The sequence below is a fragment of the Eublepharis macularius genome, chromosome 12, assembly GCF_028583425.1.
Source record: "Eublepharis macularius isolate TG4126 chromosome 12, MPM_Emac_v1.0, whole genome shotgun sequence".
NCBI classification, from domain to species: Eukaryota; Metazoa; Chordata; class Lepidosauria; order Squamata; family Eublepharidae; genus Eublepharis; species Eublepharis macularius.
The window spans coordinates 76,940,196-76,967,013 of NC_072801.1; the positions used below are offsets into that span (position 1 = coordinate 76,940,196).

Sequence of the window (26,818 nt, forward strand, 5' to 3'; positions counted from 1 at the left end):
GTAGCCATGTGAGTCTGTCTGTAGCAGCAGAAAGGAGTGAGTCCAATAGCACCTATAAGACTAACAAAATTTGTAGTAGGGTATGAGCTGTCGTGAGCCACAGCTCACTTCTTCAAGTATCTGAAGAAATTTTTGAAAAAATCTGAAGAAAATTCAGGCATCTGAAGAAAATTTGTGGTAGGGTATGAGCTTTCATGAGTCACAGCTCACTTCTTCAGGTATCTGAAGGAAATTCTGAAGAAAATTCAGGTTTCTGAAGAAAATTTGTGGTAGGGTATGAGCTTTCGTGAGTCACAGCTCACTTCTTCAGGTATCTGAAGAAAATTCTGAAGAAAATTCAGGTATCTATGACTCACGAAAGCTCATACCCTACCATAAATTTTGTTAGTCTTATAGGTGCTACTGGGCTCTTGCTCTTTTCTACTGAAACAAAAAACAGTACAGCTTGCCCTCAGGACATTCCTACCAATAAAATTAGTTGCCAAATCCCCACCTGAAAACAACAGCCTTACATTTTCTACAGAAAATGGCCACTGTGGTTGCCTTATGCACTCCCCAGGGAGGGTATTCTACTGTGCTAAAAAGCCACCACCAACAGGTCTATGCTGTGCCCAATCTAATGTTTCAATCAAGAGGAGGCCCTGGAAATAGCTGAGGTGGCAAGTGGAATCATATTCGTTTGGTTTGTGCATGTGAAAAAGAGTCTTGGGTGCAAAATGGGGGCTGCCAGGTGGATGATCCTTCTTTTTGGCTGACTGGTCACATTAATCCATTCAAAAAAGTACTGATGAAATAGGCATACATTTGCCGAGGAATAAAGCAAGAATTCTGAAGGAAAAGACTTTTCCATCTTCAGTTTTAGATGACGGACGCTCACACCGCAACAGGCAGCGTCAGAGAAGGCGCATCCCTCCTGTGGGAAGGGGCTGCCTCTTCAAAGACGGCATCTGTCACTTGTGGTTCTTATAAGCACTGATATCAAAAAATAATTCACAAGTTTTTAAACATCTGCCCAGTTAATGGGGGGCGGGTATCACTTTGGTCAATCAAAAGGTTTTCCGTTGACTAATCGATGACACATTTCAGGCCTTTTAAAATGCTTTGTGGTTTTGGCTTGGTTCTCTGTCTCTACCTTCCCTCCTCACGGGGAGACCCACCTGCATTTCCTTCTCAGTCTCTGCACTCTTCAACAGAGGCTTGATCTTGAAATAGAGCTTCATCCAAGGCCAGTTCTTCACCCCCATGAAGGCACGGATGTTCCACTGAATCACCAGCAGGGCGTCGCTGTAGAGACACACAAGAGGCAGAGGCAGGAAGTAAGAAACCAGGCATGTCTCCTGTACATTGGATACCAGCTAGGCATGCCAAACGCAGAGCCAGCACCAGGTTTCAGGGCGCTCTCAGCAAGATGCCAGCAGGAGGAAGACGCTCATGGCTGCAGGCAGACCATTGGCAGCAAACATCTGATTTGATTTGATTTGCTGGATTTATATTCCACCCTCCCCACAAGCAGGCTCAGGGCAGGTTACAATATCATAGACATCAATATATCATCCTACTATATAAAAGGCACGCCGTATTGGTGACAACTCACTTTTTATCCCCATGCAGGCGCATTCGCAGGCCCCTCTACAGGAATATAAAGTGAGTCATCACCAATATGGCGTGCCTTCCTGCCACCATGGTGGCCTCCTCAGGGCTTCTGGAGGCCCAGGAAGGCCCAGTATGGTGGCGGGAAGGCCTAGCACAGTGGCCTGGCCCTCTGGAAGCCTGGGAAGGTCTGGCACGGCTATCTGGCCTTCTGGAGGCCTGGGAAGGCCTATCGCAGTAGCACAACCTTCCAGAGGCCCTGGAAGGGCTGCCGCGGCAGTGTAACCTCCTGAGGCAGTTTTCTAGAGCCTGTTGTTTACACAACAGGCTTGGTTGCTAGTAAATACATAAAACAACAATAAAATACTATAAAATACATTGGCTCCAATCCCACTGCTCTGCCTGGCAATTTGTTTCATTTATTCATTTACAGTCAACGATCATTAAGAATCGTCAATATATAGTTACAGCGTTCCCAAAGACGGGAAGCACATTAAATTTCTGATATATAAAATATAGAATATAATAAACACATCATAAGGTTTAAAATACATATTAAAATGTTAAAATTGTAAATATCATACTAAACGGAAGGAAAAATGGATCTCTATGTATAATCTTATCGCTCGCTACGAAATTTTATCACATAAGCACAAAACTTGGCTATAAGCCTGGTGATAGTTAAGTTTTCATCTCCTGAAAGTTTCTCCAAGCAGGCCATACCCGCAAAAACTGTTGGTCTATCAAGAAGGGGAGAAATAATCTTATCTCGCAGTTTTTTGTAAAAGGCAGCAAAAGAAGACATGTTCCAACGATTCCACTTCACTCAAAGTGCAAGGGCAAAATCTCTTTGTGCATGGGATCTTTTTATATCTCCCTTCCAGTACCATTGACAGCATAGACGCACATCTAGCCCAGGGCTGTTTCCACACGGCTTACCTTCCCTCGGAATGACCCGGAACATCGTGCAAAAAATGCGGAAGATCGTGCTTTCTCGTGCGAGATTTGCGTAACGTCGCGCAAATCTTGCGTGAGAAAATGTGATCTTCCACGTTTTTTGCACGATGTTCCGGGTCGTTCCGAGGGAAGATAAGCAGTTTGGAAACGGCCACGGTAAACACCCTCCTATAAGAAGGGACATCAAGCAGGACAAAATATTGGGCCACGGTCATGACATATCTGGATTTCGTGGGAGGTCTGGCAATTTAGTCTCGACCGAGATTAGCAGGCCTTATGGTGAATCTTCCTGTTTCCCCAACCTGCCAAAATCTGAAGTGGTTCCTGAGAGGAGCACCAGGAATGCGGCACTCACCGGCGCTCCATGATCTTCCTGAACTCGATGCGCATGAGCTGGCCTCGGGCCTGCGCCTGGATACGGGTGATGATGCGGGAAAGGCGTTCGTCCCGCATCTCCTCCAGTTGGCCCAGCAGGCCGGCCTTAAAAAACACCTGTTAGGAGAGGCAAGGAGGGAAGAAATGTCAGTGTGAGCAGGACATCTGGCTACATCTAAGCAGACAGCTGCACTCGTTTATCACCTGCCTGCTCACACATAATCATCTGTTGCTCCACTTCCCTGTGAAAATCTATTCCAGTTGAATTTCTGCCTGTTGTGCAGTTATTGGAATGACAAGGCCTTTGACAGGAAAACAAATGGCTCCTCGGTTTGCCCAAGCTGCCCATCCAGAGCAGTAAAGAGGGGCTATTATCAGACCAGAGAGAGGCAAATAACATCTGTGGAACAGCATCCTGTCTTCATTTGTTTATTTTAAAACATTTGAATGCCGCCTTTCCACCCAACTTAAGGCCCCCAAAGTGGCAAACATTCAAAACAATTTTAAAATATAGCTAGATATGCATAAGATACTTCAAACAGTTAAATAAAACATATAGACACAGACACACAACCGGGGAGGGGGGCAAATAAGAGTTTACTAGGGGGTATGCCAAACCAAACAAAAAAGTCTTCACTTGTTGCTGGAAGACAACAACAGAGGGAGGGAGACCAATTTCCCTGGGGAAGGAGTTCCAAACTTTGGGAGCCACAATCGAGAAGGCCCTTTTTGGGTTTACCACCCACCTAGCCTTGGATAGTGGAGACACCTGAAATCCTGGCTTTCCCAGAGGTGTGGGAATGTTAAACCAGTTTCAGTCTGCCATGTGGATAAGCCCTCTAAGAAAAAAGATCCTGCCTCTGGATCACTCACAAGCAGCCACAGAAGCATCCGTACTCCACATGCCCTCCTTGCCCACAACAGCTGTGCCCCCTCACCTTGGTGTGGCCGAATTTGTACTGGTTGTGGTCGATGTCCAGAGAGCCTAGCAGCTTCTCTGCACCCTTCCTGCTGTCAATGAACTGACCCTCTGGGATGGACGCTGGGTTCAGGATACGATACCTGGTGGGAAGGGAACCATTCGATAAGCTTCCCCTGCCAAGGCCACGCGAGTTCACTGGTGCATGGGGCCCATGTGATGCGCATTACCACCACCCACGCAAGCACTTCCATTCCAAAGCTGTTTAATGTAGAGATTTCAATTTCCAAAAAGAGGGAGACAACGATATGCCTATAGTTGTTCTAGGGGTCCCATCTTCCGGATGGTGGCTGGAGGTCTCCTGGAATTACAACTGATCTCCAGGTAACAGAGATCAGTTCCCCTGAAGAAAATGGTTTCATTGGAAGTTGGACTCTATGGCATTTAAACCCTGCAGAAGTGCCTCCCCTTCCAAATCCTACCCTCTCCTGGCTCTACTCCCCCCACCCCCAAATTGACAGGAGTTTCCAGTCTGGAGATGGCAATCCCAGGTTGTTCTAAACCCAGGAGAAAAAAGAAACTTTGCATTCGCTTGGGACCTGCAGAGGCATCAGTGTTCCCCTTTTGTACAATTGAAGAAATGTTTCTAGAACGTCTTCTAAATGCTGTGGTCATCTTCTGCCATGGTGCGAGGAAGGAGAATGGGGACAAAATCCAAATGAGTTGGCTCTGTCTAATGTTTCTTGGGGCCAAACTAGATGAGACATTTGGCTGCCAGTTTGGTCAGGGACCTCTGATCATGTCACCGGCAAACAAAGATTGCAAGTGCACCAGAGCCTGATTAGATTCGGGACTATGGTGCGGGGAAAGGAAGGGCCTCTGCCTCTCCCAGTGCCATATTTGTCCCATTGCAGGGTTGCATGTGCAGATTCAGTGCACAGAACCCTGACCTGACTCGGGGCCAGCTGTCTTGTCTAGTTTGGCCCTGGCTCCGCATATCATTGGTCAGTAGAGAAGAACGGGGGGCACCAAGGCAAAACGAAGGGAAAAAAAGACAATTGGTGCAAAGGGAAGCATCTTTAATGTTTGTATAACTCTTACGCATTTCACAACAGCTTTGTTGGGGTAATCTTCCAAATTCCTTTTAGCATCCTTCCCGTGTACACACTCTAGCAGAGTGAATCCAATTGTCTTTTTTCCTTCGTTCAGCCTGTCACTGACCACCCTGCCTTCTGTGCCACCAGCCCCACTGGGTCCAGATGCAATCACACAAGCAGGCAGTTCTAATCTTAAGAGGCGATCAGCTCCTTGGAGTCTTCCTCCACGGAAACCGTTTAGTAAGTCTCCAAACCAGGCAGATCTGGCTTAAGCGTGACGTGTCCCTTACGTTATTCCCAAATCATTGGCCTGATCATGCTGTAGTCTAAAGAGAAAGCCATTTCTCTGCTTTGCATAATTCAGCGACAGGCCTCAGTGGAAGGAAGGGATATATCCTGTTTGACTCCCGGACTTACCTTTGCCTGAAGTCCCCGTAGAGGATTCGGTTGGGGAATCCCTTACGGCAGATCCTGATCCCCTCCAGAACCCCATTACAGCGTAACTGATGCATGACCAAAGGGTTATCCATCACGCCTGGGAAAAGGAAAGTGAACAGAGGAGAGGGCAAGAGAGAAAGACTGGAGGAGAGCCTCATCCTTTTTCAATAAGTAGTCCCCCATTTACCGAACAAATCTTTATCCCTCTTCTCAAGATTTAAGGGCAGAGTCTTCTCGTGTGTTATTCTGTAATGCACCTTGCAGGATGAGAATATCAAATAAATATCCCCCGAGAGGGAAGCAGCCAAGAGCCCCCGAAACACTTGACCAAGACCTTATTAGTAGGATTTCCAGAGCTCAGAACGTGGCCCCCGCACAACCTTTTCCCCTTCTCCTTGGTTGTCTCAAGCAGAATAAATTCAAACAAAATAAGCTAATATACGCAGATTCATTTGTTTAGAGATTTATACCCCACTTTTCTCCCCAACGGGCACCCAAAGTGGCTTACAACAGCATTTCCCCCTCCTCCATTTTATCCTCAGGACAACCCAGTGAGGTAGGTTAGGCTGAGAGTGGGAGACTGGCCCAAGGTCACCCGGCAAGCATCTCTGGCAGAGCGGGGATTCAAAGCTGGATCTCCCAGATCCTAGTCTGATACGCGAACCAATGTGGATCTTGTTGGTGCTGCGGTTGGGTTATGATGATGCAGAACAGGGAAAGCTGCCCCGTCCACAAGTGATGCCCCGAACAGGTGTGCTCCTCTCCTACCCCACCCTGCTTACTTACCAGGTGACTTCTTTTCGTTGGGGATTATACACCGCACAAAGTGAGGATGTGTCGTTTTCAGGTTTGCCATCAGCTTGTTCAGATTCTCCTGTTGAAGGTACGAGAGCAAGAGAGAGAGAAAGAGAGAGAGATGGGGGACATGTCAGCAATTCTCCAGCCTGCTTCTTCCTTCAGTCCCCAACGTGACAACCATCATCAGTCCAGGTGCTCAGTCATGCTAAATGACCCATCCTGATGACACAAGGAAATGGATCTCGACCCAGAGGATAACATTTCCAGGCCTGGCACATCTAAATTAGGCTCTGGGTGAAAGAAATGGGGTGATAGCAGGGCACCCCAGCAAGAACGAGCTCTCTCCTCTCTGGCTCTATTCCCTTCCAAGCTTTCTAATTATTGCAACAAATTTTGTCCCATTTGGGTATCACTACAGCAAATTCCCCATTGCTTTCCATGTTTGCCTTCCCAGGTCCCCCCCTTTCTCATCACAGAAGGGCCTTCTTGGGTGTGGGCCCCCCTCTCCTTTAGTAAAGAGGGCATCCTCCCAACTCGTCCTTGATATCTGGTCTCATACCCGGTGAAGTGCCGAGACGGTCTGGAAAGACGAGCCTTTCTTCTTGGAGCCTTTCCCCTTACTACCATCACCTGGAGGGTAAAAATGAGGCCATTTTTCACACCCAATTTGTGAACCCACAGCTTGGCAAAAATCTCCCTCCCTGATGTCCCCTTACAAGTATTCAACCTTCAAGAGCTTTAATGATGAAAGACCGACCAGCACGGCATCCTTCTTCCTTCCTTTCTCACAGAATCACAGCAACAGACGTCCACTGATGTTACACATTAAAGGCCTTTCCCCCCACTGCCCATTTTTCACTGGCTACAGAGGCCGTTTCCACACTACTCACCTTCAATTAGAATGCCATGGAACATTGCAAAAAACCCACGGAAGATAGCGTTTTCTCGCGCAAGTTTTGTGCGACATTGCGCAAAACTCGTGCGAGAAAACGCTATCCTCCGGGTTTTGTTCGCAACGTTCCACAGCATTCCGATTGAAGGTGAGTAGTGTGGAAACGGCCCAAGTCAGACTGTGGAGGCAGGTGGGGAGGGCTCCTCCACGAAAAACGATCCTTTCTGCACAGAAAACTAGCATATCAGGAGGGAACAGCTCTAGCCAGGCCTTCTCTGTATATTCATTTTTGATATATCAGGATTTTTTGCCTTCACATGAAAGGATTCCGCCCCCCTGCAGACTGAAGTGGTACGACCTACATTAATAAGAACTGGCCCATATACATCAAAATGGTTCTAGAATTATTCCCATGCATGGGGGTGGGGGAATGACATTGGAATTTAAAAGTCACACAAGTATTGATGGAAAAGATCCTAAGCCAGGGCAAAGCAAAATGCTAGTGTTTTATTCAGGGCTAACCCACAAGGACGTCTCCATTGTTTTGTGCTGCCAGGGCCAGTTCAGGGTGTTTTGTTACCCCGACCACCCCTCTGTCACCTCTTTTGTATTAAAAAGGTCAGAGAAACTGGGCCCGGAACCTATTAAAAGGGAAGCATGCTGGCTCCAGAAACCTATTTAAAGGAATCCACAATTGGGCCGTAGCAGAGTAATATCGATTGCAGAGAAAACATGATGGGCGGTTGGAGCTTGTGTGCTGGCTGGTGTGAGGGTGAGAGAGAAAATAACAAACTTACACTTGCTTACATTTAGAAAAAGAAACGAGTTATTTTATAGGAACTCCATACTCTGATATGAAAGGAGGAGAGAGAGGAATCTATTGATCGATTGATCGATAGACTAACAATAATAATCTAGACTAACAATAGACTTGGAGAGCAAGACAAGTCATGTATCCATGGTGCAAGATGGAGAGAGAGAAAAATGTAACAAAGCCAGGAACAGAAGGATGTCAAGAGGGGGAATTTCTGAGATTAGCAATCTACACATCAAAGGATAGTTCGAGCAGTAAACAGATGCCCTAAACTGTCTATCTTTCTAACTCTTTGGTTCTAAATACGTTGGAATCAACTTGCATCTACTCAAGTCCCAACATTCCGGTTTGGTCTGAATCTCCATTTTACCCATCCTCCACCCTCTGATAACATTTCTCTTTATTTCTCAAGCACAGCTGCCTTTCCTCCATCACCCCAGCCCACCTCCTCCCCGTCTCACCGGCATCAGTTCCAGTATAGGTGGAGAAGAGGGTGGCCAGAAGCTTGAGGGCTGATTTCTGGTAGAGGCCCACCACTGTCTCGTTCAGCGGGTCCTTGTTCTTCTGCAGCCAGCCAATGATGTTGTAGTCGACGGTGCCAGCATAGTGGATGAGGGAGAAGTGTGCTTCAGGCTTGCCCTTGGTGTTGCGCGGCTTCCCAAAATTGGCTGACTTGCCCAGGTGGTTGTCGTACAGCTTGGCCTTGAAGGTCATGTCGGTGGCTTTGGGGAACATGCACTCCTCCTCCAGGATAGACATGATGCCCAACGGCTGAGTGGGAAGGGGAAAGGGAATGAACAACAAGCGAAGAGCCAAAGGGGCTGAATGGAGAAGCTGCCTGGATACTTTGGAGTACCACAAAAAGGGAAGTTTTGATCAAAACACATGCCCTCGATTAATCAGGAAGAAAATTTTTAAAGGATAAGTAAGACAAATTCTTACAGATGGCAGGCACTATGTGTTCAGGTCAAGCTAGACGTTACATTGAGGATCACACCTACTTTTGTACAGTGATTCTCAAATCTTTTGAAATGAGACTCTTTAGGTAGGTGGCTGTGTTGCTCTGTGGTAGATGAGCAAGATTTGAATCCAGTAGCGCCTTAAAGACCAACAAGGTTTCCAAGGTACAAGCTTTCGAGAGCTAACGCTCCCTTTGTCATATCTGACAAAGGGAGCTTTGACACTCAAATGCTTGGAAATCTGGGCCGTTTCCACACGGCTTACCTCTGCCCGTAACGACCCGGTAGATCGCGCAAAAAACACGGAAGATCGCGTTTTCTTGCGTGAGATTTGTGCGACACGTTGCGCAAATCTCGTGCGAGAAAACGCGATCTTCTGCGTTTTTTGCACAATCTACCGGGTCGTTACAGGCAGAGGTAAGCCGTGTGGAAACAGCCCTGGTTGGTCTTTAAGGTGCTACCAGTCTCGACTCCTGCTCTTCTTAACTTACTCTGCTTTATGGAGCCCACTTGCATAGCAACTTCCTTCCCTCGTCCCAACATAAAATGCTTAAGATAAGCATAATCCAATTTATATAAAGTGGCAAAGGTGCCACCCAGTTAGCATCTGCAAGGGAGGACTGAGAAAAGGAGCCTGGATTGCTTACAACTTGTTGGATTTCAAGGACTGCACTGCTCCAGCTGAATTTTATTTTCCTATTATCCCTTTCAAAGACACTACGGCCTGCCACAGAAGTCAAGCTGTCACAAAACTCAAGGTTGCTGTTTGGTGTAGTGGTTAAGAGCGCGGGACTCTGATCTGGTGAACGGGGTTTGATTCCTCATTCCTCCACTTGAAGCCAGCTGGGTGACCTTGGGTCAGTCATGGCATAGTTTGTAAACCACTCTGAGTGGGTGTTAAGTCATCCTGAAGGGTGGTATATAAATCGAATGTTGTTGTTGTTATAAACCAGAGATCAAAACCTGGCTTAGATACTGGTGTGAACTATGGATAACAGGCAATATGGCATTGCCAAATCAGATGTAATAGGGAATTATTGTTAATCACTTACGGCTGTTTCCACACGACTTACCGGCCTCTGAAGCATTGTGCAAAACACGCGGAAGATAGCATCTTCTCGTGCGAAATCGCGCCAGGAAGACGCAATGTCGCGCAAAACTCCCGGATGCTAGCATCTTCCTGGCATGATTTCGCACGAGAAGATGCTATCATCCTCGTGTTTTGCACAACGCTCCAGAGGCCAGTAAGTCGTGTGGAAATGGCCCAGGGAAAGAAGCAAGGAGGAATATGTGATCCTGGCAGGGCACTGTTGACTGCCAAACTGTGGTGGGTGATCTACCACATGTTGAAATCAGGCCCATGGGTCTGCCTGTTTTATTCACTTATTTTAAAAATTATATATCCTACTTTTTGTCCCTCGGGGAAACAAAAGTGGTTTATCACATTGTTCTTCTCTCCTCCACCTTCTCCTTGAGAGGAAGATTAGGCTGAGAGATTGTGAATGGTCTGAGGTCACCCAGCACGCTTCCATGGGCAAAGCAGGGATTTGAATCCAGTTACCCCAGGTCCAAGTACGACATTCTAGTAACCACTGTGAAGAACAGAAGGCAATTGGTGCAAAGGGAAGAATCTTTAATAATAGTACAAGCCAGTTTGGTGTAGTGGTTAAGAGCAGAAGGACTCTAATCTGGAGAGCCATGTTTGATTCCCCACGCCTCCGCTTGAAGCCAGCGGGGTGACCTTGGGTCAGTCACAGCTCTTTCAGAGCTCTCTCAGCCCCACCCCCCTCACAGGGTGATTGTTGTAATAATAACACACTTTATAAACTGCTCTGAGCGAATGTTAAGTTGTCCTGAAGTGTGTATATAAATCGAATGTTATTATCGTATTGTATTGCAATCCCAATTATTAAAGATTCTTCACTTTGCACCAATTGCCTTCTTTTCTTCGTTTTGTCTTGGTGCAGCCCCCATTCTTCTTCATGCTAACCACTGCGCTCCTCCTCCAGCGCTTTGTCTCCACATCCTGCAAACCGTGAAGGCCCCCATCATTAGAGACGGCCTCATAGGCTCACCTTCTCGATGAGGTCGATGCAGGCCTGGAGGTCCATGCCGAAGTCGATGAACTCCCACTCGATGCCCTCTTTCTTGTATTCCTCCTGCTCCAGCACGAACATGTGGTGGTTGAAGAACTGCTGCAGCTTCTCGTTGGTGAAGTTGATGCAGAGCTGCTCAAAGCTGTTAAACTGGAGCGGGAGAGAGAGGAAGGAAGCCAGTGAGCAGGGGCAGCCCGACTCTTTGGCTCTCTCCCCTTCCCTCCATGGGATCAGATCCCCCTCCTTCCCTCCTCGATCCCCAAGCATCTTTCAACACAGCGTGGCAAGTTGCACTAGGGTTGCCAGCCTCCAGGTAGTGGCTGGAGATCTCCCGGAATTACAACCGGTCTCCAGGCCACAGAGATCAATTCACCTGGAGAAAATGGCTACTTTGGGACTCTATGGAATGATGCCATTATTCCCTCCCCAAACCCCACTTTTTCCAGGTTTCTCCAGGATTCACTCCCCCTGATTCCCAGTAATTTCCCAGCTTGGAGCTGGCAATCCTAAATTGTACACACCCCAAAGGGCTTTCAGAATCCCCCCACTGTTTAAAGATGCTATGGGAACAAGGAAGGATGGGGCATGAAGTGTTCTGGCTCCTATGGGGATGGGATGGTGGGAGAGCAAGGGTGAAGCTAGAGTTGCCAGCCTCCAGCTGGGGCCTGGAGATCTCCCAGAATTACAACTCATCTCCAGACACCAGAGATCAGTTCCCCTGGATGGAATGGCTGCAGTAGAAGACGGACTCTATGGCATTACACCCTACTGAGGTCCCTCCCCCTGCCTAAACCCCACCCTCCCAGGCTCCGCCTCTAAAATCTTCAGGAATTTCACAATCCAGAATTGGCAACCCTAGGAGAAGCAGTGGCAGAGGCTACTGCACCCTCCAATCTGCCCCCTCACTTTGCCTTACTGTAAAGCTGGCCATGCCAGTGAGTTGGCGCCACTCCCAGCAGTGAGGCCTCTCCAAGGCCAACGCTCCTATCTTGCTCTGCCCAGCCCCTTCAGGGGTTCTCTTACATCGAAGATCTCGAATCCCGCGATGTCCAGCACCCCGATGAAATACTGCCGCGGCTGCTTGGTCTCTAGGGAATTGTTGATCCGCACGACCATCCAGCTGAACATTTTCTCATACACCGACTTGGCCAGGGCCCCGATGGAGTAGTACACCTGCCGGAGAAGCCGCCCTCCCGCACATCCAAGGGAGCAACGGGAGGGAACAAAGAGAGAGTGAGAAAACTCTGCAGGGAAAGAGGGGGAGTTGCCGGTCCAGTTACAAAAAGCACGAGTCAAGGCAAGAATGGAAGCTGCCACCCAATGTGTAGTGCAAAGGATCTAGGAAAGGTGAGAACCAACATGTTTTTGCAAGCGTTGCTAAGCCTATAGTGTGTGAGTTCTCTGCATCTCTCCAGGAAATGGGCCCTTAAACCGCTGCATCACAGACTAAAAGCCATCATGTTGGAACTCTACTCCAGGGAGAGCTCTTTTGGGGCAAATTTCTGCCTGTCGCATTGCCAGGGGAGTCTAGGGAAGGTGGCTGAAGCCCAGATGGCATGTCAGGATGGGGATTCAGGACCAGATCCTCTGATGTGTTGCTTAGCCATGGATCGGGACTGCAGCACTGGAATTACAACAGCAGCAGCAACAACAACATTCAATTTATATACCAGCCTTCGCAACAACTTAACGCCCGTTTAGAGCAATTTACAAAGTGTCTTATTATTATCCTCACGACAATCACCCTGTGAGGTGGGTGGGGTTGAGAGAGCTCTGGAAGAGCTGTGACTGACCCAAGGTCACCCAGCTGGTTTCAAGTGGAGGAGCGGGGAATCAAACCTGGCTCTCCAGATTAGAGTCCTGCTGCAATTAAGCATAACCCCAAACTGGCTTAGTACCCCTCCCACGTGGCATTTTTCCAGCTAAAAAGCGTTCTCTCTGTGTCATGTTTACTCCAAGGAGCGCAAGAGAGCACTGCCACATGTGCTTCTCCCCTCCTGTTTTGTCCTTACAGAATTTATCCTCACAGCAACCCTGTGAGGGAGGCTTGGCCAAGACAAATGACTGGCCCAAAGTCTCCCAGCTTATGGCTAAGTGGGGATTTGGCCTTCCCAATCATGTCCTAGCCGAAGACACTAACTACCAGCCCACAATGTCCCCCCTACCCCGGTCTGCTTTTCACTCGAAAAAGTTGCTACCCTTTCTCCCCTGCTGGAGTCATAAGCAGCCTGGGAGGGCCAATTTCTGTTATGGAAACGCAGTGTGAATATGGGGCCGGGAGTTAAGCCCTCCTTTCCCAATGCCACATTTTTGAGGTTCCGTTACACTTTGGAAGATCCGTTCAGGGATTGCTGGCATCACGTTCTGGGCCCAGCTGTGTCACTGCCTTCAAGAGAGACCCTTCCTCACCTGCTGGACATTTTGTCCCTTGGTGACGTATTCATTCCCGACCTTCACCCGGGGGTGGCAGAGCCCCTTCAAGAGGTCAGCCGAGTTCAGGCCCATCAGATAGGCAGATTTATCTGCATCTGGAAGGAAAAGGCATTTGGAAATAAGTTTACCAGCAGCCACTGCCTGCAACCTTCGTTTTCCTTTCCCACTCCCAGTCATTGTTTGTGTTATGTGCTGTCAAGTTCCTTGTGACTTATGCCGACTCTGTGAAGTAATAGCCTCCAGTGCTGTCCTATATTGACAGCCTTGCTGAAGACTTACAAACTGAAGGTCGTGGCTTCCTTTATTGAGCCAATCCATTTCATGTTAGGATTTCCTCTTTGCCTACTTTCTTCCTAGCGTCATTGCCTTTTCCAGAGAGTCTTGTCTTCTCATGATGTGGTCAAAGTACGATAGCTTCAGTTTCATCATTTTGCCCATTGATTAGTTAAGAAAATGATAACTGTGGGCCAAGCTACACATGACGAATGACACTTGAACGGCAAGTGGATTGAGTGGAGGGCAAGTGAACAGGGAGAAATACACTTGCTGTTCAAGTGTCATTCGTCACTTGTAGCTTGGCCCACAGAATGTGCAGAACCAAGTTCACACCATAAAAGTAAGCAACAACGGAAACATACAGTACACTGAACAGTGATGGATAGCCCAGGTGAGCCTGGTCTCATCAGATCTCAGAAGCTAAGCAGGGTTGGCCTTGGTTAGTAATGGATGGGAGACCTCCAATGAAGGCCAGAGTTGCAGAGGCAGGCACTGGCAAACCACCTCTGTTAGTCTCTTGCCTTGAAAACCCCACCAGTGGGTGTATTTTTTTTGCCATAAGTCAGCTATGATTGAGGGCTCTCCCCACTCCAAACAGTGACAGAGCAGCCCCAAATTATTTTAAATAGTCTTACCCTAACAATAAAACCAACATGAAAGGAAGGGAGATCCCTAACAACAAAACCAGGATAACAGCAAAATCCACAATTAAACCAGCACAAACATTTGTCAGTCAAAACAGATGTAGAAAAGTGGGAATTAGACTCTCCTGAACACACACACACACCCCGCACACACACAAGCCTAAGAAGAAGGAAAGGTCCTCACTCGGCTCCTAAAGCTAGACAAGCTGGGCACCAAATGAACTGCTGTCAGGAGGGAGCTCTAGAGCTGAGGTGCCACTCCCAATGAGGCCCTGTCTTTGTTGGTTGCTGCCTCACCTCTGAAAGTGGAGGCCTATACACAGGCAACAGTGCTGTAGGGTTGAGGGTCCAGGAGGCAGTGCCCTTCACCTCCCACACCACTGGCAGCCAGAAGCAAAATAAACTCCTGTGGTGCTTTGATGACCTTCTCACTGCGTCACCCAAGCAATGGCTTGGAAGGCTCAGCTGGAGAAGCAGCCCTACACACTACTTAGTCCTTCAGACCTCTTCCTCTAGGCTTCAACCCTCACACCTCCTCTGTCCTCTCTCTGCAACAACGTCCCTCCTTTTCTCACCCTCGGTCCCATCTGGCTCCGCCTGTTCCTCCCGCTGCTTCTGCTTGAACTTCATGTTGCCGTAGTGCATGATGGCTCCTGTCAACTTGTACACGCCAACTTTCTCCTCTGGAGTGAAGCCCAGGACGTCAAAGGCGCTCTGCACATAGGGGTGAGAAAACAAGCATTGGGGAGGGCAGAACTTAAGTCAGACATCCTTGTTGTTTCCTAACCTTCCATCATCATCATCATCAACAACAGCAGCAGCAGCAGCAGCAACAACAACAACTGATTTATATACCACCCTTTAGGACAGCTCAGAGTGGTTTACAAAGTGTGTTATTATTATCCTCACGACAATCACCCTGTGAGGTGGGGGGGACTGAGAGAGCTCCTAGAAGCTGTGACTGACCCAAGGTCACCCAGCTGGCTTCAAGCGGAGGAGTGGGGAAACAAACCCGGCTCTCCAGATTAGAGTCCTGCTGCTCTTAACCACTACATCCTCTAGAAGATAGCTCCACCCCCTCAGAATTGATTGGACTACAAGGTCCCTGGCCTGCTATAAATACTTCCAGGGCAAGATTCTGGCCTTGTTTGAGCCAGATGGTTGCACCTTTCTTGGTGTGTTGTTGATTTCTTCCGGCTATGCACAGCTGGTTGGGCCCTTTGACAAGGTTCCCCACACCGTGCCCTTCTTGACCCATCTCCTGCTTTTGCTGAACGTTGTATTTGCCCCTGGAAGGCTGGCACAATGACCTTCCTCTCCCTCCTGACTCAAAATCACTCACGTCGGTAGCCAGCAGCTCCTCTGAGTCGTCGATGGAGGCCACAGTCACCTCTCCTTGGGAGACGTAGCTGTAGTCGTAAGGGTTGTTGGTGACCAACAGCAAATCTGTTCGGAGTCAGAGCGGGGAAGAAACAGATGGAAACAAGCCAGGTCATGAACTGGAAGGCGGCTTCGGATGCTGGGGCAGAAAGCACCAACCCCTGGGGCTTATTCTCTCTGCCTTCACATTTGTGCCATATAGAGAAAGATGAGCATTTGACGCTCACAGCCTGACCGTCCAGTTTTAAACTGAAAGCTATCATTGCCTCGCCAAGCTACAAGTGATGAATTACATTTGCATGGCAAGTGAACAGACTCAGAGCCAAGCTACAAGTGACGCCTGACCCAGGTTGGACACTTGTCAGCTTCCCTCAGGTTTTGATGGGAAATGTAGGCATCCTGGTCTTGCAGCTGTAATGGAGAGCCAAGCTGTAAAACCAGGACGCCTACATTTCCCATCAAAACTTGAGGGAAGCTGACAAGTGTCCAACCTGTGTCAGGTGTCACTTGTAGCTTGGCTCTCACATGTATTCCTCTCTGTTCACTTGCCATTCACTTGTGCTCCACTTGATCAAGTGGAGTGCAAGTGAATGGCAAGTGAACAGGGAGGAATACACATGAGTCTGTTCACTTGCCAAGCAAGTGTAATTCGTCACATGTAGCTTGGCTCTAAGTCTTTATTGACACAGAGGCCGTTTCCACATGGCTTACCGCTGCTCGTAACAACCCGGAAGATCGCGCAAAAAACATGGAAGATGGCGTTTTCTCGCGCAAGATTTGCACGATGTCACATGACGTCACGCAAATCTCGCGCGAGAAAATGCAATCTTCCGCGTTTTTTGCGCAATCTTCCGGGTTGTTACGAGCAGCGGTAAGCCGTGTGGAAACGGCCAGAGTGGTGTTGCTGTGGCCCTATCATCTCTACGGTCAAAGCCACGTATATTTTGTGTAGGCCATCGAAGTGGCAAAAAAAGTTCCAATTAATACCAGAAGACGTGCAGATAAGATGCCTTCCTTCCTCCCACAGCCCATTACTCAAGTCTAGTTACAGGCGACAGCATCCTTCAATGGACGCCAAACCAGGCAAAACAAAAAAAACTGGAAAAAAAGGGACTGCCAAGAGCTACCATGCACCTCAGACAATAATACTCTCTAGGTTCCCCTGCTCATTGCTCTACCCAGATCAAATCCAAACAATATATGAAAATAAATCATGGGACTTATCTAGAGTCATGGCCTCCCAGAATGACCCGTGCCCCTGGAATTTTGTTCCCCAGACCCCCTACCCTTCTTGGCGGCCCAAAAAATAGGGGATACAAGCTTTCTCTCTAATGGGCAGGGCTTTTTTTCAGCTGGAATGCGGTGGAATGGAGTTCCGGAACCTCTTGAAAATGGTCACATGGCTGGTGGCCCCGCCCCCTGATCTCCAGACAGAGGGGAGCTGAGATTGCCCTCCGCGCCGCATGGCACGGAGGGCAATCTAATCTCCCCTCTGTCTGGAGATCAGGGGGCAGGGTCACCAGCCATGTGACCATTTTCTCCAAGGGCAACCCACTGAGTTCCACCACCTCTTTTGACAGAAAAAAGCCCTGCTAATGGGTCCCTGTTAAGGACCCAGCGGGAACTCAAGTGCTCCCATTCACCCACCCACCCACCCACAATGAAGACTCACCCAGAAGCTCTGGTTTCTTGTTAGACAAGATCTGGTAGAAGATGTGGTAGTTTCTCTCAGCTTTGAGCTGGAAAATAACACGGGACTTCTCCAGGAGATCTAAGGGAGTGAATATGAAAACGAATGAGTAGTTGCATGCGAGGGCGGGTGGGGCAGAAGAGCCAGGCCACGTGAAGAAATTAGTGTGGAATGGAAAAATCAGCCAAAGCTGTTATGTCAACAAAAAGGAAGAAGTGAGAAGAGTGGAGGAGCAAATATCACTCCCCAAACTCCATTTTATCTTTCCTTTCTTTATGAAAATCATAGTCTAGAAAAGGCTTGGAGTAGCACGGAGACCCCAGTTCGAATGTCTTCTTACTACTTAGCTTTGATGTTCACTGGATAATGTCGTGCGGCAGTCATACACTCTCTAGTCTGGTCTGCTTGCAGCAGAACTCAAGGTGATAATGAGGAAAATGAGTGCTGGGCTTGTAAACTAGACAACCCAACGATGGGCAAGGGACTAAATTTTTCAAAGTTCTCCAACGTCAATAATTCCCTTAATTAACAATAATCAGATTGCTGTTCACGGCAGAAAGAATTGGGGGCACTCCCTGCTTGGCGGGGAGGGAGGACTAAAAATCTAATATAACAAGAACAACAACAACAACATCTGTGTTTGTATATAATTGAGGCAAAGCCCCCCACCCTCTTGCTGAGGCTTTGAAGCCCCCTTCTTTTTGTCTGCTTCTTAGCACTAAGTAGAATTTTCCCTACTTGCTTATCTTGCTGGTTCTAACCAGCTCTGTCCCTGCTTCTACGGTCTTGCTGTTTCAAATATCTCTTGCCCGTTCAAGGCCAAGCAAGTTAAGCTACTTCGAATTGCATGCTTGTAATATGGCAGGGTTCTTGCTTTTCATTTTCCGTCCCATCCCTTGGCCTTAATTGAGAGCACGTTTGCTAGAAGGAGTGCACATGTGGTCAGATAAGGAAGTGAGAGAGAGAGGCAAAAGGGATGGCTAGATAGAAAAAGGAAGCAAAGACAGAAAGAAAAAGACGTTGATTTACAGAGCGATGCTCAGAAGTAAGTCCGTTTTACTCAAAGGGGCTTACTCTCAGTAAAGCGTTCTTAGGATCGCGCTCGCAGGCAGACACGTGGATAAGACAGACAAACAAACTTCTGTTAGCCATCTCACTCACAGGTTTCTATGTCGGCAGACGCCAGCTTTCCCGTGGCCCCAAAATGGATCCGGATAAATTTACCCTAGACGGAAACACAAAGGAATGAATGTGTGGTGAGAGGGGCTGATCCTGGACCAGAGAGCCCAGAGTTCCAATCGCCCACTTGCCGGCCTTGGGCACAACGCTTTATGTGGGAGATCCGTAATCAGATCTCCGGAAGTATTTTTCAGCCTTAAAAAGCAACTGTATGTAGGGGCTTTTGGATCGGAGCTGTGAAGGGGTGTGAGTGTGTTAAATCTTTCCTGCTGTACAATTTCCCTGGTAGAATTCCCTTAGCTCCAGAAAAGGAAAAAGAAACCCAATCTTTGCAGATCGAGGAGTCTTTCTCAGGGTGACCTTAGGCCTAAGTTCTCGGTCATGGGGCCAGTTTTATGGAAAACCTGCCAGAGGATGTATGAAAGATGCCCTCCCTGTGTCATCTGGGGTTGCCAACTCTGGATAGGAAATTCCTGGAGATCTGGGGGTGGAGCCTTGGGTTTGGGAAGGGGAGAGACCTCAACTGGGTATAATGCCATAGAGACCACCCTCCAAAACAGCCATTTTCTCTCTGTAGTGTGGAGAAGAGCTGTAATTCTGAGAGAACTCTAGCTCCCACCTGGAGGTTGACACAACCCTAGGTAGTGCGGCTTGTAAATCAATTTGATTTCTGAGGTCTTTTGACAGAGGCCACTACCCTGTGAGGTGTTTGGGGTGGAATTGGTTGGGCTGCAGAAGATTCGGCCAACTTCGGTTTTGTGGACATGGATTTGGAGTCTGAGGTATTTTTTCCCTGCTGGCACATTGTTGGCTACCTGCTGTGAACCCTCAGAAAGCAGCAAACAGAAATATTTTAGTCAGTAAAATACGGGTGCTTGTCTTGTTTCCCTACCAGGGCTAATAATTGCTCAAGGCAGAGCATTTCCACCAGGAAAACGTAAGGGGGAAAGTTAAAATATGGCTTCTCCATGTACTGTCCAATCCAATTACTCTTGGGCAGCTCTTTTTAAAAGTTGTTAATACTTCAGATCTCCCACGTAACATGCAGTTCAGCCCTCATTCCAAGACTGGCCAGGCCTACCTCATGGGGCTGTTGTGATGCTACTATGAGCTCCTAGGAGGCAGGAAAGGTGAGAGAAACAAAATAACACCCCAGCAGGGCAAAAACTGGTATACCACCCCCAATCCTTAGCATAAGTCATCCAGAGGGGCCTTCCCTGTGTCTCCTTTATTTTGCCAGATTGTTGAGAGGACTCACGAATCGGGACGAGTTGTCATTCCGCAGAGTCTTGGCGTTGCCAAAGGCCTCCAAGGCGGGGTTGGCCTGGATGATTTGATCCTCCAGTGTCCCCTGCAAGATCAGAACAGAGAAGCAGCATTGGCAGGTGTGACCCCAGACCTCTCACATCTCTGCATCTCCTGCCCACCCTCTGCCATGCAGAAGCCTGGATCATTGGGGACTCAGGTGGGCTCCGGCTGCATAGACTGAACACAAGGGGAGAGGCCTGAGTCCCAACATGCTGTGAAGGAGGGGGGTTTCACATGACTGAATACTTCCATATGGAAAAAATCCCCGTGCATAGAAAATGAGCATGTCAGGGAGAAGGCTAGGCTTAAACCCATCTGCCTGACATGATTCTTTTCTATACAGTGAAAATTACTTAGGAGGAGCATTCCACTTGTAGTGATAAGCCTGGACACAAAATTTCCACCTCTGATAGAGTTAGGCTGGTGTCTCTGAGTAGACTCAGTCCTAGTTTATCAGGGTTCTGTATTACTTTATAGCTTGCATTTGTTTTACTCTGTATCCTGTATCCTGCAATTGCGTGGCACAAGCACAGAAATTAGTACTGGATGTAGAATTTAGCATACTGGGAATTGCTACTTTCCTTTAAACATCTTCCTTCCTTCCTTCCTTCCTTCCTTCCTTCCTTCCTTCCTTCCTTCCTTCCTTCCTTCCTTCCTTCCTTCCTTCCTTCCTTCCTTCCTTGTCCAAAAAATTTCTAATCCTTCCAGTTTCAAAGATGGGCTTGGAAGTGTGGGGGCCATGAGATGGGTTCACTGAAATTCCAACCTTAGAGATGTGTCTGAGCAGGATTGGCAATAATAAGCCGAAGGGGGGACAAAGAGCTGCAAAGTGCCTGGTTCATATCTTGCCTCTGTTGCAAGTTCCCTATGGAGTCTTCAGCCCCAGAGGGGGATGACAATAATACTGCCCTTGTTATCAAGATACCATTAGGAGGGTCCACTTGCGCACTGTACCAATGCTCAGCAAGGGCCCAAGAGAAACGAGCACATGGACAGGCCCACAACTGCTCCCAGCTGCCATGCCCCTCTAGTGATCAAAGAAGTTGCCGAGGCACAGGGACTAGCAGCCATTCGCTGTTCAGTGTATGTCCCCCCAGCGGCTCCTGTCAGCTGCTCAGGGACAAATTCCAGCCAGCCAGAAACAGGAGAAGCGATGTGTGTGCATGCAGGGAGGGAAGAGGGCCCAGTCCCTTCCGATAGCCCAATCCACTCACCACCGGTTATGACAAAACTTGGGACCCCAGCAATGGTTCCCTCTGTCATCAACCTCTGACATTGGCCTACCTTGAAGTGTTGCTGGAGGGATTATCGAGATAAGGTATACAAAGTGTACTAAATATTCTGGATTATTGCTCTGTCTAATAAGAAAGTGACTGGCTGCAATGTGCCAGTCATGCACGCCGCACGGTGGGGCTACCCACAGTAAAGGCAGTGGTATCCACATACATCAGGGAATCCCCTGCTACGCAGAAAGATCGGGCTTTGCAAATGAACCGAAGGGAAATAAAAATTAGCCCAATAAGGACTGAATATGCTCCAAGAGGCACAGAATGGTAAGACAGCAGAAGTGAGAGTCGATGAAAGGTGGGGGGATAGGAGGAAGGGGAAGTTAGCCTGTTTAAAACCCCTGTGAATTTACAGAATCCCATAGGGAAAATACTGAAAGAAGAATGCCCTATTCTCGTATCTCCTTCTAGGACCCCAGTATATCTCTATTATTAATGAAAGCAGAATAAACTATGTAAAATAAGGTGCCAATTTTAATCAATTGTATTTATTCCAGCTTTTGGGCTTGGCATTTGGGTGATCTTGGGGCAGAATTTTAATTTTTTGCTTTTATGCCTTATCCTATCCAAACAAACATAGCCAGCAAAGAGATTCCATGAAATGGTTGCCTGCAGAGCAGCTATCTGCTTCTCTAACTTGAGATGGGACATGGGGAAGAAGGGCTGACCCCTCTGGAGAAGTGTGTAGCCAAACTCTAAGCCTGGAGGAGAAAAGAATGGGAGCAGGCCCGTGCTTCAGGATCAATATTTGGCAAGAACCTTTGGGCTGTTTGCCTGCTCTTTCTTGCGGTCACCAATGGCTGCGATGCTGGCAAAATACTGGATCACCCGTTTGGTGTTCACCGTCTTTCCTGCACCAGATTCTCCACTGGAAAGAGGAAGGAGAGAGAATATGACCACAGGAAGCTGCCCAACCCACTGACTGCAGCAGATCAACAGAGTCTTCGGCGGGAGCAGATCATTCCCGCTGACACCTAAATGCCAACAACTGAACTTGGCGTCTTCTGTTTGCAAAGCAGGTGCCTTGAAACTGAGCTACAACCCCTCCCCAGCTAAGGATGGGAAGTGGCATGCTACATCTGCAATTGTTAAACAATTGGAACATGCTTTTTTTATTTTAACAGCTAAAGCTTTAAAAAAATTAAATGTATTTTGGTACTCACGTGATGAGGACAGACTGGTTTTCTCGGTCTGGAAGGAAACAGATAATGTAAGGATGGTCAAATGCTCGGCCAGATGGAAAGTCCACCTTACCCAGCAGGGACTAATCAGAGTCAACCAAAAATATCACAGGCAAAGGCCTTTTCACACTGCTTACCTTCACTCGCAATGACCTGGAACATCGCGCAAAAAACGTGGAAGATCGCGTTTTCTCACGCGAGATTTGCACGATGATCTTCCCTGTTTTTTGCGCGATGTTCCGGGTCATTGTGAGTGAAGGTAAGCAGTGTGAAAAGGGCCAAGGTAAGATGCCGAAAGTTGTTCCTTTACCCCCACCTCACCCCCGTATCTGGCAGTTAGACTCTCAACATGGAAGTTCTGTTGCTACAAGCTGTGGCCAAGCAACTGGCAAAGCTATTCTCTGCTGATTTATCCAGTCCTTAAATATCATTTATGCCTTGTGGCTATTACATATTTCTTATGTCATTGTACTTTATGAGTTACTTATGCAAAGAGGAGGATTTAGACAGCTGTTTGGAAGAAGAACGGGATGAAGAACAGGATTAAGTGGTTTTAGGCTGATCGCCCAGGTTGTATGTTAAAACAGTGAGGTGAAAGATTACACTCTCAACCAATGGAACTCTATAAAACTGGTTGACAACTTTTGTGGGGTAAAAAAAGCCTCCTCCCACCAAACCAGCTGGGTTCCTGGATCCTCCCGTTAGCCCAGCCCCGATATATCCTTGCAGGACAGGTTCACATGTGACTGCAACATTAGCTGATGATCTGCCCATCATGGGAACCTGGCCGATGCAGAGTAAGACTGCAGCATCTCAAAGTGGAAGGCTGGACTGTACTCCTTCAGGCTACAGGCCAGGATTCTTTGCTGGGGGGGGGGGACATGGGCCGTTTCCACACGGCTCCCCGCAGCTCGTAACAACCCGGAATATCGCGAAAAAAACTGCGGAAGATTGCATTTTCTCGCGCGAGATTTGCATGACGTCACGTGATGTCGTGCAAATCTCGCGCAAGAAAACGCGATCTTCCACGGTTTTTTCACGATATTCCGGGTTGTTACGAGCAGTGGGGAGCCGTGTGGAAACGGCCCATGGCTGTTAATTCAGTTTCAAACCAAGGCCGTTTCCACACGTCTTACCTGCCTGTGGAACATGGCATGAAAGACCCGGAAGACAGCATCTTCTTGCGCGAAATTGTGCCAGGAAGACGCTGTTATCTGGGAGTTTTGCGCAATTCATGCAAAACTCCCAGATAACAGCATCTTCCTGGCGTGATTTTGCGCGAGAAGATGCTGTCTTCCGGGTCTTTCACGTGATGTTCCGCAGGCAAGTAAGACGTGTGGAAATGGCCCAAGTTAAATGGGCAATGTAGATTTCAGAGGTTGATTTATTGGACCTTTTCACACTGCTTACCTTCACTCGCAACGTTGTGGAAGATCGCACTAAAAACGTGGAAGATCGCGATGTCGCGCAAATCTCACGCGAGAAAACGCGATCTTCCGTGTTTTTAGCGCGATCTTCCATGTCGTTGCGAGTGAAGGTAAGCAGTGTGAAAAGGGCCCTGATCAGTGTAGCTTTGACGAGGGTTAGCTTGGAGAGTGTTAGCCTCAGTCTGAATGTCTTAATGCAAGAAGAGGGCAAAGGTGGTGGGTGCATTTTTTCTATGCTCCCCCTTGTTAAAAATAAACCCAAATATTTCTCCATGCAATTCACAGGTGCAAGATCTTGCCGACCCTCTCATTGCTCTGTTAAGTTTTGGTATGCGGGTAGTTTGTTATACAAGGAAGCATTTATAAAAGCGGTCATCCCCACTGGCAATGGTAAAGTCCATTCAACCAGGTCTGGACTATACCAACTCATTCTGCTGCAGGTATAGGCCAGTCTAGATATAACAAAACTTCCACACAGCCACAGCGGTGCCAGTTCACCCATTCAGCTGCCAGTCATCAAAAGTGCCGTAATCAGGCATGGGAAAATCAAGTGATCCGTTATGAGGCCACCAACCCATACAACTGATCATGGGTTGGATCTTACCCATTTTTCCAGTGGGAAAATGGGCCCCTTCCCATCACCAAAAGGGCCTCGCTGGGAATTTGGGGGAATGACCCAGCCAAGCTCAGGTATACAAGGCTTGTCAGCTTGCTTGGGAGAAAGAGTTCTCCAGAGTCCACTCATGATGAGCTGGGTCAGCAGCTGGGTCATGGGGGAAAGCGTTGCAAAAGACAAGCTGCAACATGGTGTTCATACCCGTCAACATGTATTGGTACGCGTTGTCGGAGATGGAGAAGATGTGAGGAGGGGCCTCGCTTCGCTTCTTGCCCCGATAGGCAGCCACTACCTCAGCATTGTAGACGGGCAGCCACTTGTAAGGGTTGACAGTTACACAGAAGAGCCCGGAGTATGTCTGCGGAAAGGAAGAGAAAGTAAAAAAACCTCTGTGAATGGGAGAAGGTATTTGGTTGCAGTGGGAGAGGAACCATTGTCTGGATATCTGTGAGACAGTGGTGTTAGATTTCTGCATGGTAGGAAAGAAAATTCTGAGGACTTAGCAGCCACTGGGGTTCAGCTTGCTTCCAGCCACTGTCGGTGTGGGAGAAGGCACACCGACATACCTTGCTTGATGCAACAAAATACCTGATTCAGACCTGTCAAAATATCATTGCTAGTCTTGAAAAGCAACTGTGCCACACTTCTCTTCCTGATCTGGAAGGAAGCCAACAAGGGGAATATTTCTCTAGTTCTGCAAAGAGAACAAATGATTTGGGGTCACCCTGCCTCCTGTTCTAGGTGCTCCGTATCTAGAACTGAGACGGAGGCTGGCCTGGAACATTTGGAGTGGCTAGCATAGTGAGGAAATACTATGTGCCGATCTTTTCCTGCATGGCTCAGGTGTGTGTAGTAGTGGAGGGGGAAAGGGAGGAGAATGGCTCTAATTGACAGGAGCCCCCAGACTTACGTAGATCATCCAGGATGCGTAACGTTCCTTGAGGTTGTAGAGGACGGCCGGCTCATGCAGAAAGGTGAGCATGGCCATATCTTCGATCTTGTCGAACTTGGGTGGGTTCTGCTGGTGGACATCTGCCTCCTTGACTGTCACCGTCTGTGGGTGGGGAGAATGAAATGCAGCACCTAGACTCGTAGAGCAGCCTTCTCCAAATGCTCTACCGGGTCCCAATTGACTTTAATCTTTCTGAACCCTCCCCAAGGACTTGCCAGCTGCCCCCCTCCCTTTTCGGCTCTGAGCTTGATCAGGCACGATGGCATGATGCCACTATCACTTTCCTTTCGGATAGTTTTGGGTGCGTAGCCGTGTTGGTCTGCAATAGAACCGCAGGTCCAGTGGCACCTTAGAGATTAAAGATTTTCATGGTGTAAGCTTTCGAGAGTCAATACTCCTTCCATCAGATACTTGTCTCTAAGGTGCCACTGGACTTAAATCCTACTACTTTCCTTTTGGAATCTTGTCAACTCGTTAAACCCTTTGGCCTTTCTGCTCTATCTTGCTATCCTGTTAAGCTTTCATTACTAACGCCAACCCTGTCCAGAGGGGAAAATAAGACAGGGTAATCTAATTCAGAATACTAATAAGAAATAGGGCAGAGGGATCCCTCCCAACTTCTGTTTTAAAATCCACAAGAAAAAGGGCTGATAAGATACAAGATACTTTCACCCCGACCCTGTCCTTGCTTCCATTTGACCCTTGAACTTTCACACACTTGACCTTTCCCCACTGACTTTCACCCTCTGAAATGTGTCGCCTTTCATTTTCAACAACATTCCTTGCCCCAAACACGTTCTTTGACTTTCTACCCATGCCCCAGCCCGCTCGTCCATGGCATACTTTGCCGTTCTCGGTTTGTACGGTAACGGTTCCACCCTCACGACCTGTGATCTTCCCTTTGACGAACTCTTCTTTCTCATCAGGCACAAAGCACTGGGTGCGGATGTCAAAGGCCTGCGTCTGCGCTTCCAAACGTTCCTTGTCCGACTTGCGGAGATAGGGAGCCGCAGCTCCAAATTCAGCCATCTGGGCATCAGTCATCCTGGGCAGCAGAGAGCAGTGAGGACATGAGAGGGACCCCACCACCCTTTGGCACAGGCATTGCATCAGTAACCCCCTACTGCCTACTTGTGCTGGGCCGATTGCAGACGACTAACCTGAAGGAGCTGCATGCCGCCATGTTCCGGATCGCGACAGGGAAAACACGATATTTCGCGTTTTCCCAGTCACAATCCGGAACATGGCGGCATGCAGCGCCTTCAGGTTAGTCGTCTGGAATCGGCCCTGGTCCCCAGACATGCCAAGCAAAGGAACCCCCCGCCCACATGTCCATTCTACGGTTGCCAACCTCCAGATGGTGCCTGGAATTACAACTGATCTCCAGACAACACGGATCATTTTCCCTGGGGGAAATGGCTGCTTTGGAAGGCAGCTGTATATGGCATTATACCCTGTTGCAGTCCCTTCCTTCTCCAAACCCTCCCCTCCCCAGGGTCCACTCCCAAATC

At 48.2% G+C, this 26,818-nt stretch overlaps 1 protein-coding gene across 2 annotated transcripts in view; it reads right to left on the bottom strand.

The window, feature by feature from the left end:
• Positions 1-26,354, bottom strand: part of LOC129340475 (myosin-6) — a 43,126-nt gene extending 16,772 nt beyond the window's left edge. Inside the window, exons 1-20 of one of the 2 annotated variants that reach the window (XM_054995297.1) lie at positions 26,151-26,354; positions 25,266-25,409; positions 24,557-24,713; positions 22,295-22,322; positions 21,891-21,999; positions 19,796-19,888; positions 18,520-18,583; positions 17,341-17,439; positions 15,631-15,734; positions 14,864-15,002; positions 13,345-13,463; positions 11,959-12,108; positions 10,915-11,085; positions 8,342-8,651; positions 6,734-6,804; positions 6,163-6,250; positions 5,356-5,473; positions 3,861-3,984; positions 2,903-3,039; positions 1,158-1,284 (exon numbers count right to left, since the gene is read on the bottom strand). In XM_054995297.1, coding sequence (XP_054851272.1) covers positions 1,158-1,284; positions 2,903-3,039; positions 3,861-3,984; positions 5,356-5,473; positions 6,163-6,250; positions 6,734-6,804; positions 8,342-8,651; positions 10,915-11,085; positions 11,959-12,108; positions 13,345-13,463; positions 14,864-15,002; positions 15,631-15,734; positions 17,341-17,439; positions 18,520-18,583; positions 19,796-19,888; positions 21,891-21,999; positions 22,295-22,322; positions 24,557-24,713; positions 25,266-25,409; positions 26,151-26,351 — 2,553 coding nt within the window. In that variant the 5' untranslated portion in view covers positions 26,352-26,354. Of the gene's footprint in view, positions 1-1,157; positions 1,285-2,902; positions 3,040-3,860; positions 3,985-5,355; positions 5,474-6,162; positions 6,251-6,733; positions 6,805-8,325; positions 8,652-10,914; positions 11,086-11,958; positions 12,109-13,344; positions 13,464-14,863; positions 15,003-15,630; positions 15,735-17,340; positions 17,440-18,519; positions 18,584-19,795; positions 19,889-21,890; positions 22,000-22,294; positions 22,323-24,556; positions 24,714-25,265; positions 25,410-26,150 lie in introns of both variants that reach the window. The other variant, XM_054995296.1, reaches the window with a different exon arrangement.
• Positions 26,355-26,818: the final 464 nt, after the last annotated feature.